Below are 17,032 nucleotides of genomic sequence, written 5' to 3' on the forward strand. Positions count from 1 at the left end.
CTGCCTGACATGCTGAATGATTATCAGTATTTACTGCTTTTGTGCAGATACAGGCTATCTGTTGTCATTTAGGACACGAGTAGAAATATATTGGGGTTCCATCCGTTATCCAATGACAAAGTTGAGGCCAATTCTTAGTGACCGAGATCAGATCTGTGATTAAATTTGGCCTGTCATTCTCACCTTGTCAGATGAAGTAAATAGTAATGGGTGACAAAGAAAGAACTTGTATTTATCATCTCAAGTCATCCAAAAACACATCAGTATATTTTGAAGAATTTCCATTATTTAAGGAAACTGTGCAGCCAAGATTGCTCACAGCAAGCTCTACAAACAGCAAAGAGATACTATCTTTATTTTCTTTGAGGTTAGTTCAGGGATACATATTCTCCAAGGTACGGGGAAGAACTGTGAGATTCTTTATGTCTCAGAGGTTCTCAGTTTAACATCTCATGGAAACCTCTAACAGTGCAGTATTCCTACACATTAGTAATCCTCCCAGCTAGTCTCCCTGCTATTAGAGTATATAGTTCTCCATGGTTGACCAAAAATAGTCAAAAGTAAATCCAGTAAGGAAAAAAATATGTAAATTTAGAAATGGCTTTTTTAATCTAAGTATTAGCTCAATAGACAAACGTCCTGGGACTGTTATAGATTGCAACGGCTGAGTTTCCTAATGCTGGGTTCATTGTGAGGCAATGTGCTGTTTTGTAAACGTGGTAAGTATGTCGTTGGAATGTGTTTGCAGCTGTTTTGCAAGCCAAGAAATGTACTTCTGGTGATTATCCTGCTGGGGACAGCTGGTGCCCAGTGAACTTGAGAGAGATCAGCTAGATGGCGCTGGCTTCAAGGGCTTGCAAACTCTCCCAGCCAATATTTACAACAAAATTCCACTTCAATTACATTACAATGTGACTCATGTGGTAAGGAAACTGGGAACAGCACTTTTTGATTACAGATTGTTTAGAATAAATCACTTCAAACTTTTGTTTGCAGGTCAAAGAGTCACCTTTAACATATCATGTACTATTATAATTTATTTTATACATATTATATATATGCTATTTAATATCTATTGCATTGTTAACTTGCCCATGATATTATAAGTGTGTGAATGGTTATAAAAATCTAGTAGATGCAGAATGTTATGCCTAATAACATAAGTTAAATGCCTGGGGACATATATTGCAATATCCCCAATCTTTGCGAATAATCAAAAATTCTCGGTCACATCATTTATTATGTAAACATACATATGGGTATTACATAGCACCACATCAATCATACACAAATGTAAATTCTACTAAATGAAACAGATTTTTATTATAAAATATCAAATTTTCTTGTAATTGTCCAGCTAATTTTGAAAATTATGTGGTTTGTTCAAACTTAGATAATTGAAAATATTTAGACCTGAATATGGTATTGAGTTATCAGAAGAATGCCATTAACTGCAACAAGTCAGTAACAAATTTAGAAGCTGCTAGGTTTTAATCACCATGGAAATGCTCAAAAAGTACTTTAATAATCTAGTGAGCTGTACTGTAATACACTGGGATAATGCACTGCCTATATAATTAGACGTTCGGACAGGATATTCAAAAGTACAATGTATATGGCATAACTTTCATTAGGACATTTTACTCCCTAATCCACCATGTTATAATATAGTGTGCACTGGGACGGGACCCATAGCACTGTGTGTATAACACAGGAACAGAATACTCCATGATATAATGTTATCATCTAGTTGCACACTGAGCCATTGCATAGCAGGATTTGACACTAGGTGTGTAATGTTGAAACATTAACATTACATACAGTTCTGTAAACCGTTAATTATTTTATCGAATATCCCATTCTTTTGGGCATGAAATTTTAACATCCATGGGTGCAGTTTTTGATTCTGATTGCATCTTGATTCATATTGTGTAGTTATTTTATGCAAAATTGAAATCGGCCTGCATCATTATTTTCACACTGTCTTAGAGAGTGAGAGATTCAATGATATTGCTGCATGAGTGATATGGGAAGAATTATTGCTAAATTATTGCCAAAATATATAGGCTTGTGCACAAAGAATTGTCTATGAATTAGCCCTCTCTTTAACTTGTTGGTACTTAACTGATTGGTTGAATTTCAAATCAGTGTGATTTTGACTGTGAGGAATTTAGGCAGCCATTTAGAGGAGCAGTTTTGAGAGAGTGGTTAGCACCTCTGGTTCACAAGATTGAGGCCTCACAGTTCATTCCCTGAGCACATAATCCAGGGTGATGTCTCTGCATAGAATCTAAATGTTGCTGTTTATTGAGGGTGCTACTATTTAAATAAGGAATCAAACGTTGCAGGGACATGTCCTTCACTACATTTATCCCTCAAAAGGAATGATTTTTTTTAGCACCGTGTTATATGCTGGAGCCTATAGTTCTATAAGAGACTGACATTTCTCCTAAATCACGATAGCAAATATGTTTCATGAGCTGTAAGGGGTTTCTGAATAGTCTGAAGATATAAAAGATTTCATCTGGAAGTCAGAGGATAATAGATGCCCGGTCAATTCTAGTCGGAGAGCCATATAGCATGGAAACAACTTGTCCATACCCCATCTGAGCTAGTCCCATTTGCTGCTTTTAGCTCATATCCCATTAAACCTTTCCTATCCATATATTTGCCCAAATGTTTTTTTTAATATTGTCATTATATCTGCTTCAAATAGTTCCTCTGGCAGCTAGTTCCATATATCCAACACATCCAAAATAGTAGCCCCTCAGGTTCCTATTAAGTCTTTCCTGCACACTCCGAGGAGTAAATTCCTCCCCTTCCCATAGTTCAGGCCCTCGGGTCCTGGCAACATCTTCGTAAATCTTCTCTGCAATCTTTCTAGCCTAATGGCATCTTTGTTATAACTGGGTGACCAAAACTGGGCCCTTTTTATATGAATGTTTTTAATCATGGCAGGGAGGTGTGCAGCAACATTTCCCTTCCCATGACCTTTCCCTTTGTGAAGGGATGTGTGCAGCAACCTTTCCCTTCCCATGACCTTTCCCTTTGTGTATACAGATGTTTGACAGATTCACACAGGGGACACTGTCAGGGTTAATGAGAACTAGCTGGAGAAGCCCTAACCCTTAAGTGAGGTCCAACAAAAAAAAATGTTCAATTTACTTCAGCTTTCCATTTTTAACCCCAAAGCTCTTGATTAGAAGCAAACATTCTTAAGCTACATCATTTCCTTCAAGCAAGGGTTCCACAGACAGATTGTTATTTTAAGATGTCACTGAGTCATGGGATTGGCCATTGAGCTGCACCAGACATCTCATTACCAACACCACATGCTCTCTCAGAATGTGACCAGAAATACCTGAGAGCCTTTGAATTCTCATCGTCTCCCCAAAGGCTAGGCTAAACTCTGGGAATCTTTCAGTGTTCGCTTCTCCCCCCACAACCATAAGATGATCCACACACAAGCTAATAATTGGATTCCCTGACAGTTACTGCAACGTCAGAACTTAAAATGTGCTGAGGATATTACAGTTGCATGTTTTTCTCATGAAAGAAAACACTCAATTGAAATTTCACACAAAGAAAATATAATGGAGAGAATGAGTGCGTTGCGAGGGGGGGGGGGGGGGGGGGGGGGGGGGGGGGGGGGAGTAGGTGGTTTAGTGGTGTTTCTGTAATTTATTTATGCACTTTCTGGGCTCGAGGTTTCAAGGGGAACAAATTTCAGCCAAAGGTCCTCATTCTGATAAATATCCCATGACTTCCAGCTGAAATGTTTCCAGTTAAGAACGGACACAATATGGGAAAAAAAAACCCATAACTAAATTGCTTTCTGCAGTTGAATAACCACCCCAGAGGATGTTGGTAGATTTTAAACAAAGTATTACCATCAGTTAGGGCCTGGTGCGAAGTGAAACCTTCCTCACAATGGTGAAGTCCTGAATTAATAGCATGGTGGCCCCAGCACATCACACAGGCAGCTTCATGAGAAAAGGCTACGCAACATCAAAAGGCTATAAATAGCCCATGGGTTGAGTTTTCACAGTTTCTGAAAGTAGAATTATGGAAAGAATATGCGGCGTTTACCTCACCCCTCTTGCCCTCAGGGTTTCGTGCTTCTCTGGGTGATTGTTTCTGTTCTCTGCTGTCATGTTGTGAAAATGTGGTGTCGGATTTGGATATTAATTGACATTTCTATTTCTTTACTGATCGATGCAGAGATGTGGGGTGGGGGATGGGCATCGAGATGATTCTTATCAGTGCTGGGAGGGATAAGCCAGACGGGTCTGGGGAAGCTATTCATGATGTTAGAAGGGCTGGGAGTGTGTTCTAACGAAGGGTCTTTAGCCAGAAATGTCAATTCTATTTATTTCCATCAAGGCTGCCAGACCTGCTGAGTTTATCCAGTGTTTTCTGTTTTAATTTGTGTTGGAAGGGCTAATCTGCTTGAAATGGTCTTGTTAGTCTTGTAATGGTCTTGTTATTCTCTAGTACCTTGCAGCTTTTTTCTCCCCATTAAAACTCAGTCTTATGATTTAATTGAAGATTAAGGGGGAAATCTTTTAGGACCGAGATGAGAAAAAAAATTTTCACACAGAGAGTGGTGAATCTCTGGAATTATCTGCCACAGAAGGTAGTTGACGCCAGTTCATTGGCTATATTTGAGAGGGAGTTAGATGTGGCCCTTGTGGCTAAAGGTATCAGGGGGTATGGAGAGAAGGCAGGTACGGGATACTGAGTTGGATGATCAGCCATGATCATATTGAATGGGGGTGCAGGCTCGATGGGCCGAATGGCCTACTCCTGCACCTATTTTCTATGTTTCTATGTCTATCACTTTGGGTAATAGTGTGAAAGGAATGGTATTAGATCATCTACCACTTGTACCTCTGTTCTAAACAGGCCCTTTGGTCCACCAAGTTCACACCGACCATGGATCACTTGTTCTACAACACTACTTCTATGTTATCCCGCTTTCCCATTCCATTCCTTATACACGAGGGGCAATTTTACAGAAGCTAATTAACCTACAAGCGTGCACCTCTTCGTAAGTGGGAGGAATCTGCAGTACCTGGAGGAAATCCATGCAGTTACACAGAGAACGTGCAAACTCCACACAGAGAGTACCCATGGTCAGGATTGAACCTGGGTCTCTAACATGGGATGCAGCATCACTGCCAACTGCACCACTGTGCCGAGCTTCAAAAACCTTTTTTTCTTAATCAGCCAGAGGCTATGCTGGTGCACTGATTTTTGCATCATCAGTGACTGTTTTTGCTAGGAATTGGTTCTGGAGACATGTGGAGTGATCCACATATTTCATAATTTAAAGGACACTCCACCTTTAACAAAGTGAACGACCAAATAGTATTCCTGCAGTGTCCGTGACCATAATCTATATTCCCCTGAAGTGTCCATGCACCCTCCTCACAATCTACACTGTCACCCAACTTTGTAATATCAACATTACCAAGTTTAACATTATACATATTTCCCATATCCAGATCATTGATATAGATTGTGAAAAGCTGGGCTCCCAAGTCCAAACCATGTGGACTCTAGAGCCTAAAATGACCTATTTATTTCCTCATTGTTTTTATTCATTATCTAAGGCTCAGTCCATGCCTTTCATTCCCCCCACTCCATGTACTCCATTTTTTCATAATCTCTTCGCTATCAACTAAATATTAGAGTAAAGTAGTTGGTTGGATTCATAATATGGTGAAGAAACAAAGGGTTTGAATCTCTATAGCACTTGTTCCAGTTATGGGTTGTTCTAAGATATGTTACAACCGATGAAGTACTTCTGATCATAGTGACTGCTGTCATACAAGTAATGTAACAACAAATGTCTGCAATGTGATAATAACCAGCTGATCTGATTTTCTGAGATGTTGGTTTAGTAAATATTACTCAGGACATCTGACAAAAACTCGCCTGCTCTTTAAATAATATGCATGTGATCATTTGTGTCCATATGAAGGTCAATGAGGTACTTGCTTAGTGTCTCATTTGAAAGCCCAGCACTCCCTTAGAACAATTCATGGGCTGCATGGTAATGTGGAGAGAGGGATATATGTTGACCACAATATTTGTACATTTGCATAGTCTGATGAAGGAAGAGGGTTGATGGGCTAAATAGCGATCTTTTGTTCTACATGCAATAATATCTTAACTCATTTCTTTTTGTTCCCTTTGTTTCAGAGTTCTTTAAGTTTAAGGGTTTTGGCAGTTTAACAAACATCCGACGATCTTTCAGCGGTTCTTCTGACGGTAAGAAGAAAGAGTTGGGAGACAACCGTCTAGATTTCCAGATTTGTAGAGAGACTGCGCAGGGAACTTTGGATGATTTGGAAACGGTGCCCCGCAGCCCCAGCTATGTCCGATCAAGTGAAATGTACACCTACGTTGGCACAATGCCACGTCGGAACTCTAACAGGGCTGAGAAGCCAAACAAAAAGCCATGCTCTGCTGAAGGACAGACCAAAGGAAGGAGTAGACTTGGCCCTCTGCCACCCGTGCCAAATAGTGACCAAAATGAAACACCGGATAAGGAGCAATCGCTGGCTGAGGTGGCAAGCCCGGACAAGGTCGGTGTTGCCCAGGAATGTCAGACCACCAACCACGTAAAGCCAGTGTTCTTTGACTCTGAAGCACCGACGTCAAACTCAGCCCAGTCATCTCCTCGTCGAAATAAGGATGATCAGGAGAGACACGTTGAACCGCAACTTAAAAATAGCCAGAGCAAATCAAATGAACTTGCAAACGGAGAAGTTCAGGCGTTTCCTGCTGACGATGGAGCTGACCAATGTAATCATACAGGAACAGAAATCACTGCTGACAAGAGTGAGCTGACAGATGACAGGTAGGATCATCTATGTTCTTTCTTGAGCTCAGGTCAAGGTCTGGGATATGAAAACACTTATATTGCACTTCAAAACTTTGAAATGTTTTTTGGAAAAACTCTAGTTGTTAAATGTTCCTTTTATTTTATGTTTCACAATCAATTTTAATTGAATCAACCTGGATTGGCAACCGATGAAAGGGGAAACTGTATAAAACTTGAGTAACATTACTCAACTTTAATTACAAATAAATGTTGCATTTGATCAGCAAATAATTTCTTCCCTAATTTAGTTCTTTAATAAAAATCTTGTTTCAATTATTCAAGTTGGATAAATTTAAAAAAAAAATAAGCCCTAGAAAGAATGATAGCCATTCAGTCTAACTAATCAGTGCTATGTGAATTCTGACAATCGCTTGATTACAAAAAGATTGAAGATTCTGGATAATAGAACAAAAAAACAGAACACTGAAAGAACTCGGCAGATCAAGTGGCATTTGTGGAAATGAAAAATGCAAGTTAACATTCTTGGGTTAATACCCTACACTTGGGCCTGAGGGAGTGGAAGAAAGATTGCCAGTTTGTGGCAGAATAATAGTGAAGGACTGAGATGGGTTAGAGGCTGGTTGGCTATAAGGTGGACCAGATAACGAGGGAATCATTTTCAGATGAAAACCAGGTGGAGAGGGAATGGGCAAGGTGAACAAAGGGAGTAAAACAAACTAGGTTGACAGCTGTGTATGTGCAGGGGAATACTAGGGGAGTGGGGTAGCTAAAACGGAAAAAATCAGTGTTTATGACTTTTGTTTGTAAGCTGCATAAGTGGAATTTAACTGGAGTAGCTCAGCGGGACAGGAAGCATCTCTGGAGAGAAGGAATGGGTGACGTTTTGGAGACCCTTCTTCAGACCAGGTCACTTTGGCCCTCACACCGTCATTGCAACAGGCCATACATAGGTCATCTGTTTGTTGACTTCATCCACTCCCTTTGTTTTCTTAACATTTAATAACCCCTGCCCAATAACAAGATATTGGCCTCAGTTTTGACATTTTCATTTGACCCTAAACTCGTTTTGGAGTGAGCCCCTGATTGTCGCCACCAACAAGGTCTTGGTGAGGTATCTGGAACCTGAAACTGCACCCCAGTGAACAATTCAAGTCTTTTAGAATTGGGGAGGGGGAGAAGAGCAGAAACTGACAGGGACAATGATAGAATGTGCATTTGTTACAAAGGTCATTGCAAACCATAAACCTTTTAGAGACGTGGAATTGCTCATCCTTCCTTTAATAAAATGAAACTGCTGATTATGGGGAGCTCAAATGTATGAATAAAATTGTTCTGGGGTCATTTTTCCACTGCTGTGCTGTTGATGGAGAAACCCTGGTCCCTGAAAGGACCATTGCATAAGGACACCTCCGTGACTCTATATGAGACTAGCTTAGAAGGGGCATCTTGGTCGGCATGGATGAGTTGGGCTGACAGACCTGATTTTGTGCTGTAATATTATATCCTGGTTACAACAGGTGAATAAAAGAACAAAGAGGTCAGACAAGCCCAAAGCTATAATGGTCAACCTATGAAGGCCTAGACCAACCATGGTCCAGTCACTTTGGTGTAAGTTGACTACTTCCAGATCAATTCAGGTCTGTCAAAAGTTACTCTGGTCTTTTCGGACCTATGTGGGTGAACCCACACTAATCTTTCTACGCACATATACTCCATGTAGGATATCTCAATAATTCTGGAATTCTCGTGATCTACCCATTATTGATCAACACAGATGTACTCCGGACAGATCTCCTTCCATGCTTTCTCCACTTGGATTCAGGACCAATTCTATGAGAATCGGTAACCGTTCAGAAACTCATCTAAATGGCCTTGCATCAGTTGGGCAGGAATATTAATGGAAAAGTGGGTTATGAGTTCTCAATAAAGATTTGGCAGGCTCAGCTTACATTGTGGAATGGGTGAAAATGTTCCCAAGGCCCAATAACCTGCTCTCTTTGTATCTTTCCAATCCTGGTCCATTACCACTTGTGGTGTTGCGTTCATTTACCTGGCACCCACACTCTGAAATTCCTGCCCCACACTTCTTCTACTTCTCTCCTTTAAAATGCAGTTCTTTAACCAAACCCCTCCTCGAGTCATTACTGTGTTGGTGCAGTTTTTCTCTAAGTATCTGTTAAGCATTCTCTAGGGCCTGTCCCACTTGGGTGTCATTTGCGTGTCACCTGTCCCACATCCCAAAATCCTGGGGCGCCACGCACAACCGCGTGTCACTACCTACGCCACCATGCACCATGCGCGTATCACGTGCGCATCACGACGCAGACGTCGTGCATCGTAACGCGTAAATTACGTGCAAATGACGCCCCAAGTGGGACAGGCCCTTAAGTATCTCTTAAGTGTCCGTTAAGTATCTTAGAATTTAAAAAAAAATCTAGTTTGAAGAAACTGCACTAATGTAACCAGCAGCTGCTGGTGTTTGACTCTGCAGTGAGAATTGCAGCTATATCTTGACGGGCTACTTGGCTGGGGAAGGTGTCATGGTCAAGCTAGTGGCTACAGCAAAATGGCCAGTCTGCATGTAGTTGTCAGAAATCAATATAAAGTGGAAGTGAACCAACAAGAAAAAGCTATTGACATTGAACTAAACTTGTGGGGGGGGGGGGGGGGAGGGGGGGGGGAATATATCCAACAGCCTTACAACTCAAGGCAGCTTCCTTTTTTCCCCATTTGGAGATACTTTTCTTAACTAGAAACTGACATTTTAAATTGATTTTGCTCTCAGATAAGTTATACTGAATAAATGAATTCAACTCATTAAAGTTACATAAATTGTACTGAAAAAATGTTGGTCATTGGCCAACTAAAGTGATTAGTAAATCTTGCAGATATTAAACAAGAAGCAAAACACAAATAGTCTTGAACTAGAATAAGGGAGCTTATAGTTTAATTCTCCAGTACAAGCAGAACATAAAGTGGATAATGCGTGAGAAAGTGGCTGGAGATGATGAGATTTTTTTCAACAAGACAGAATGTTCATTCATATGTGGGGAGATGAGGTTTTACTACAATCCTATAATCCCATTCACAAGGTCAAACTTCTGAATGTTACACCTCATCAGTAAATTTATCAAATACTTTAACGAAAATTCAGCGGCCAGGCAAGAAATGGGATTAAATCCCTGCCCCCTCACTTGGCTGGATTGGTACATTCCGTAAGTAGTTCTTTCCTCTCTCTCTCTACCCGCTTGTGAGAGTTCTGTTGAGATTGGATTAGTCTCTCTGTGAGGCTGTCAGTCAAGCCTTTACAGTGGGAGCCGAGTACCTTAATTGTTGCTCAGCGGAGCAGGACAAGAGCCACTCACTCCTGTTTGGAGGCATATTACGTTAGTGAGGACAGATGACAGAACTAGCCGGTGGAGGCTGGACCATGGGTCTGAGGTAGGTTGGATATGCTTTTGTCTATTTTTTCCCCCTCTCCCCTGTTCTTCTTGGCTTTGTGAAGTTAATCTAATCCAGCTGTTGCTTTGAATAAAATTGCATTTTCAGTCTGGGTAAATGGAATTTAGGATTCACTGTTTCACTGGCTTTCAGCTTAAGTTTTCTTCACTTCCCTCTTGTTTTCTGAAACAACTTTTGTTCTCACTGGAAGGATTTGGTGCGTCTGTAGCTATTCCATCGCTGTTGCAGATGGGGCATGCCGCTGTTTTTAAGTATAACAACTGCCAACGTTTGTTTAACTAGCCATGAGTTGAAAGTTCCTTGTGTCTGCTGCTGTGACAAAGCTTCTGGGTGCCCAATAGGCAGGTTGGATGGAGGCTGTCAAAAAGTGAGAGTCAGTAATCTGTTAAAAAGAGGCCCAGAGCAATAATTAGAGGTGGACTGAGAATGTCAAAGATAGCTATAATTGTGACACATAGGGTCAGTGCATAAAATGTGCAACAGTATTAAAGAGACCGGCACGCAAGAGCAGATAGTAAGACATCTGCATGGAAATGATCAGAGAATGCAGAAAGACACTTAGGAGAGAGGAAGTAAATGCAAGTCAGGAAAACATGCCAGGTAAGGATAAAAAGAACAATTGAAAAGATAAGGAGGACGTAGAACAGTACAGCAAATGAACAGGCCTTTCGGCCCACAATGTTTGTGCCAAACATGAGACTTAAACTAACTCTTATCTGCCAAGGAGATCAAATGAAAGGCATGGAGAGGAAGCGGGAACTAGTGGCTGAATTTTCCCTTAAAATGCTGTTTGCATTTGTTAACTGCTGTCTCGGATCCCTGACCGTCTGCACCAAGTTTAGTAAGTTCCCTGTATTAGGCCAACAATGTTCTGTTAACAGAATACCCAAATGCACCTCAGCTTTGACATGTGGTCTTCCTTAGACTGAAGCAGAAGCTGTGCCGTACAGCACTGAGCTGGGTTGATGTGATCTGATCCTGGTTTCTCCTCAGCCGGCTGATTTTAACTGTAACAGAATTAGCCTCATTATTCTGGACTCATTGGGGATCTGATTCCTCAAAGTTTCTGACATCTGGAGATTCCTGCTGGATGAGGATGGGAGGTGCCCAGCTGAGATCCCTCCATGTGTCAGTACTAGCTGGACAAGAATAACCACCAAAGGCATCAGAATTGTATCCAAGCAAATAGCCAGTACTTACAGAATACAGTGTTGGGACTGGGATAGAGAGGGTGGGGTTGGGCTGATGTTCTAGGGTTTACAATTTCAGAAATGTCTTCAAATGATGCAGGAGAGAATGGTTTTTATCAAAGGTGAATAAGGAATATTAAGCTAAAAATTGATTTTAACTGCAGTGCCTTCATCGGCATGAAACAAAACCATTGGATTTGTGCAATGCCTTCAATGGAGTAAAAATATTGCAGAGCATTTCACAAGGAATTTGTCATTGACCGCAGCGAAAACATTGGGGAGATGCTTAATTAAAGATTAAGGTTTTGAGGGGCTGTTTCAAATAAACTGAGAAGCAGGAAGGATAGGGGTGGTGCATAGGTCTATTCTGACCTTGGGCGGTGTCTGTGGTGTTTGCATGTTCTTCCTGTGACTGACGCTCTTTTCCCTAGGTGATCTGGTTTCCTCCTACATCCTAAAGACGGATGCTTGATAAATTAAAGGTAGACACAAAATGCTGGAGTAACTCAGTGGGACAAGCAGCATCTCTGGAGAGAAGGAATGGGTGATGTTTCGGGTAGAGACCCTTCTTCAGACTGATATGAGGGGAGTGGGCTCCTCTGACATCAGTCTGGAGAAGGGTCTCGACCCGAAATGTCACCCATTCCTTCGCTCCAGAGATGCTGCCTGTCCTGCTGAGTTACTCCAGCATTTTGTGTCCACCTTTGCATCTGCAGTTCTTTCCTAAACTGCTTGATAAATTAATTGGCAACTGTAAATCGCCCCTAGTATAGATTGTTGGTAGGAGAATCCGGGTGCAGTTAATGGAAATGGAAAGAGTCATGGATTATATGGCACAGACACAGGCCCCTCGACCAACTCACCCATGCCAATCAAGATGCCCCATCTAAGCTGGTTTTGTTTGACTGCGTTTGGTCCATAGTCCTCTATACATTTCCTATCCATATACCTGTCCAAATGTCTTTCAAATGTTGTTGTTAAAGAGAGAAGAGATTACAGGGACATAGACGGGGGACTGAGAGCTTTAATGGGCCAAATGGCCACCTCCTAGAGAACTTCAATACTTCAATACATTACATGGCCATCAAGGTGAAAAAATTAAAATCTGGAATGTGCATGGGGACAGAATTGGAGGCATGCAGGGAGGAGATTGCAGAGGCAAATTTGGGTGGGAAATCTGAACACAGGGTGAAGTTTCCAAATTATCATTAGCAGTTTCTGGCACTGCTCCAAAGTTCCAGTGACCAGATGTGTGACTTTGGTGACAGACAGATCTAAGGGCCTTAATGTCATTCGAGCTGTACAGCACGGAAACAGGCCCTTTGATCCACCATGCCACGCAAACCTATTTGGCATACCTTTTGCTGGCAATTGGCTTATAGCGCACTGTGTCTGCTTCTATAGTTTCTCTGGCAGCTAATTCCTGATATGGAATGAAAATGAATTAAATGAATGAATGAAAAAGTTCCCCCTGAGGTTCCACTTAAATCCTTTTCTTCTCACTATATGCCTTCTTGTATTAGATTCCACCATCATGGTAACAATGTCAGAACATTTACTTTATCCATGCCTCTCAAGATCTGAAATACCTCAATAAGGACCTTGTACTTGCAGAAGGCTTGAAAGCTCCTCAGAAAGATGGATAACCTTATTTTAAACCCATGTGCCTTCTGTACTTTATAAATTGTTGACTTGTACAAAATGCAACAGAAAGGAAGTCAGTCAGATACTTGGAACTTGACTCCAGAGGATTTCCCTTTCACTGTTTGGCTTATAATTGTTTATGTGTCATTTCCTTCAATAGTTCACCACCATAAGCTCTCATTTGTTCTCCTTTGTCGCTTCAGAATTGTTATTCCAGACTTTAATTCAAAAGCTGTGTTTGTGCACAGCGACATCCTCATCACATCTCTCACTGGAAGATAGATGAGCTGAGTTGATGCATCTGTCCCATGGTGCTGTTGGAGTTGTGGTACCTTTTACAGGAGAGTAATAAGAGCAAGAAAAATACAGCAAGATATTCCTGCATACATTCTGGCATACGGGGAGAAATGCAAGTTATCCAGATAATGATGGAAATATTCATTAAGTTAGATAGCATCTGTTAGAGAGAAAGAAACATGAGGTGGAATTGGACAAAGATAGAGTGGACTCTCGTGTTGTTGCCTACCCGGGGCAGGGTTGAATAGATTTGCACAAAGGAGCAAGTCTAAGTTTCTGTTATCACTGTGGTGGCCAATCCAAACCATGGCAGCCAGTGTCATGCCTAACTGGGCTAGAATGTGCAGGTCACATGACCTCATGACATGAATTCAAATTCTACATAACAGGTAAATTCAAGTAGGTTACACAAGGGTTGTATCAGTAACGATGGCCATGAAACTAATTGTGAAGGAAATATAGTTTGGAACTATTTGTGATTGCAGACCCACCAAAGAGATTAACCCTCACTGCTCTCTACGGACGGACAATAAATAACAGTGTACCTAGTAAAAGGATGCATTTACAAGCATTGGTCTATTTTTTGGTGACATTTTCCTGTGATGATCATGTTGACAGGCATTAATCCTTGTGAAGAGAAAACTTTGATTTCAGGTGCTCAGTATTAGTAAAAGATCTCTCAGATGTAAACTGAACCATCTTCTGCTCTGCTCTCACCAACCCCTGGGCTTCCAGTTAGATGCTCTGTTTATCCCAACACAGCTGCAACTAGTCAGCACTTTCCTCAGTCAAGATGGTTTTATATTGTGGTCTATGAGCATGGAATGTTAAATGACGTTCCACAAACCTGTTCTACTCAGCCCGCTGAATAAGTTGACCCTCACTCTGTTAGGGTTGCACGAGAGTTCATTTATGAAGATTTTTTTCCCCCCCAAACAATTATTTTATCTCCAAAATTTGATAATTATACAATGCAGGACATTTACCTGTCCTCATCCATCATCCCAAGCATACCATTACATTTAATTTTTTTAAATGATACTATGTTGACATTGTGTCAACATAGCATCATTTTTTTTTAATTTTCAACAATGCATTCACTCACGCATCCCAGCCCCATAACGCAGGGCAAGACAGAGGAAACAAGGGTTGTGGTAACTCCTTGACCTGCGCGATCTTACACGGAGCTGCCCTTAGGGTCTGGTGATAAAGTGACCCTGCTTCAGCACAGGAACTCTGGCTCCCTTCTGCGGAGAAAAAGGGGGTAGGCAGAACAAAATAACAAAAGACTGAATAAAAAAAGTAAAGGAGAGGTTATTTGGCTTTGATTGTAGTAATCTGTTGTCATGGAGACCAGACCAGGAGGAAACACATACAGTATCACTGGGTGATTGATGGTGGAACTAATCCAGAGTCAACAAGAGGATTATTAAGAGCAAGTGAGCACCACGTTATAGCTTGAAGTAGCCTGACCCACATACTTGATAACCCTCCTGACTATTCCAAATTAACAAAAGAGGGTCCCCAACCATTATGCCTAACATTTAAGTTGAGCTATTCTGCAGGGCCTTGGTTGTTTAAAGTCGCCAACATGCTATTGAGGAATATAAAACACACAAAGGCCTCAGGCCCAGATGAAACACCCCTGGGTTTCTCTCGGAGTTGAGCCAGACACGATTCCTGCTTCAACTGGAATCTTCATGGGGGTATGTGTTTCAATTAGAGGTATTGAATTTGGCTGTTAACCACCCACAGTTGAATCCTCTTGTGCGACCTGTTGTGCTGTTGGCTTGACATCACATGACAACATTCTGTATCTTCAGGAGTGGAAGTGAGAACATTTACAACAGTTTAAAAAAAAAGGCTCAGCAGGAAAATTGTTCTTCCTCGTGATTGTGATTTTGTTGCCAAACTTATGAGTGGTTGTTAGAGCCTATTGTTTCCATAAATTGGCTGACATCTTTTCTATACTGAAACAGTGACTCTAGAGTTATAGAGCTGTACAGCATCAGGAACTTGGCCCTTCAGCCCACCTTGTCCACGCGGACCCAGTTTGAACACTGGGCTAATCCCATTTGACTGCATTTAGCCTACAGCCCTCTGCATGTTTTCTATCTATAGATCTATCCACATGTTTTTATAAAAGTCATAATTGCATTTGCTTCTATAGCTTCCTCTAGCAGCTCATTCAGATAAGGGCTGCCCTCTGTGAAAACGTTGCTCCGGAAGTCCTGCTTAAATCACTCCCATCTCACCCCTCCCAGGGAATCCTCTAAGCATTATACCCCTCTTGATCTTGTTAACTTGGTATCTTTATAATTTTATAAAGTTCAAATTAAAAAAACTTTGAAATTGTGAGACACTATGTAAATATAAAATGTATGTTTTTTATTCCTAAAATGTTTAGTCAGTCCAAAGAGCCAGTGATTTTGAAGTGAGACTGTAGTTTGCAGACAGCGAGCGAGCTCCTGTAAAGTTCTGATCTGCTCCACGCTTATCAGGATGCTCCTGAAAACAGCTGCTTTTGGATTTGTAACCTGACACGTGCAACAAGCTGCATTCCTGACACTCAGTAGCCCTGTACATTCACCACTTGTCCACACATCTGTCAGCAAATTCCCACCCTTCGAGGGCTGATCACTCACCCTTTATATTCGCCAATCAACAACAAATCCTCTTTTCATCGTCCCTTTCAAAGCTTTATGCCTTTAATTTGCCATTAAAACTTGTTGCTTACATTTCAGTGTCTTCACTCTTTCCGTATGGACTGCTCATAAAGGAGATGATGGTTGACATTTCAATACACAGCGCTATTATTGAGATTTCCCTATAGGCTAAGTTGGTGATTGAACCAGAGAGAGTAGAAAGACCACAATTTCTATGGTTAGATGATCTGAAAATTTGCAATTGTGTTTAACAAAAATAACCTTCAATCCTCATGTTTAATGAAGAACAAGGTCATGCAAGTGACCTGATTGAGATGTACAAGATCATGAGGGGCATGGATAAAGTGAATGCTCATTGTCTTTTTTTTCCCAGAGTAGGGGATTCTAAAACTAAAGGCCGTAGGCTTAAGGAGAGAGTGGAGAGATCTAAGGGGAATCTCAGGGGCAACTTATCCACTCAGCGGGTGGTCCATATCTGGAATGAATTGCCAGATGAAGCTATAGAACCGGATGCAATGATGTCTTATTTGGTATATTTGTATAGTATATTGTACTTTATTAAGTATATTTGGACAGGTATATGGATAGGAAGGGTTTAAAGGGCTGTGGGCCAAATGCAGGCCAATGGAATTAACCCAATATGAGCAAGGTGGGCCAAAGGTCATGTCTCGGTGTGGTACAATATGACTATGCCTGGTCCTGGCATAGTGGTGACCCAAGGTTTAAGTACTTGTGCGGATGTCCATTGGCACAATGTTATAGAATGGTTTCACATTGACAATCTCACATTTGAGTTCTCACATGAAAACAGGCTGCACTTAGGTGAGGTATGGAAGGGCAATGAGCAGCTTTGAACCAATGCTGAGACTTAGTGCCTTCACTGTAGGCGGGGAATAATGCTCCTCATTAAATTTTAAATA

The 17,032-nt window shown here is 41.2% G+C and overlaps 1 protein-coding gene across 3 annotated transcripts in view; it reads left to right on the plus strand.

Annotated features, from left to right (window-relative positions):
* The window catches only part of LOC129711981 (SH2 domain-containing protein 3C-like), a 115,862-nt gene that overhangs the window by 36,319 nt on the left and 62,511 nt on the right, over positions 1–17,032 (plus strand). For 2 of the 3 annotated variants that reach the window (XM_055660072.1, XM_055660071.1), the window contains exon 4: positions 6,208–6,868. In XM_055660072.1, coding sequence (XP_055516047.1) covers positions 6,208–6,868 — 661 coding nt within the window. Of the gene's footprint in view, positions 1–6,207; positions 6,869–9,715; positions 10,295–17,032 lie in introns of those variants that run through there. The other variant, XM_055660073.1, reaches the window with a different exon arrangement.

Source organism: Leucoraja erinacea, chromosome 31 (genome assembly GCF_028641065.1).
Source record: "Leucoraja erinacea ecotype New England chromosome 31, Leri_hhj_1, whole genome shotgun sequence".
In the NCBI taxonomy this organism is placed as follows: Eukaryota; Metazoa; Chordata; class Chondrichthyes; order Rajiformes; family Rajidae; genus Leucoraja; species Leucoraja erinaceus.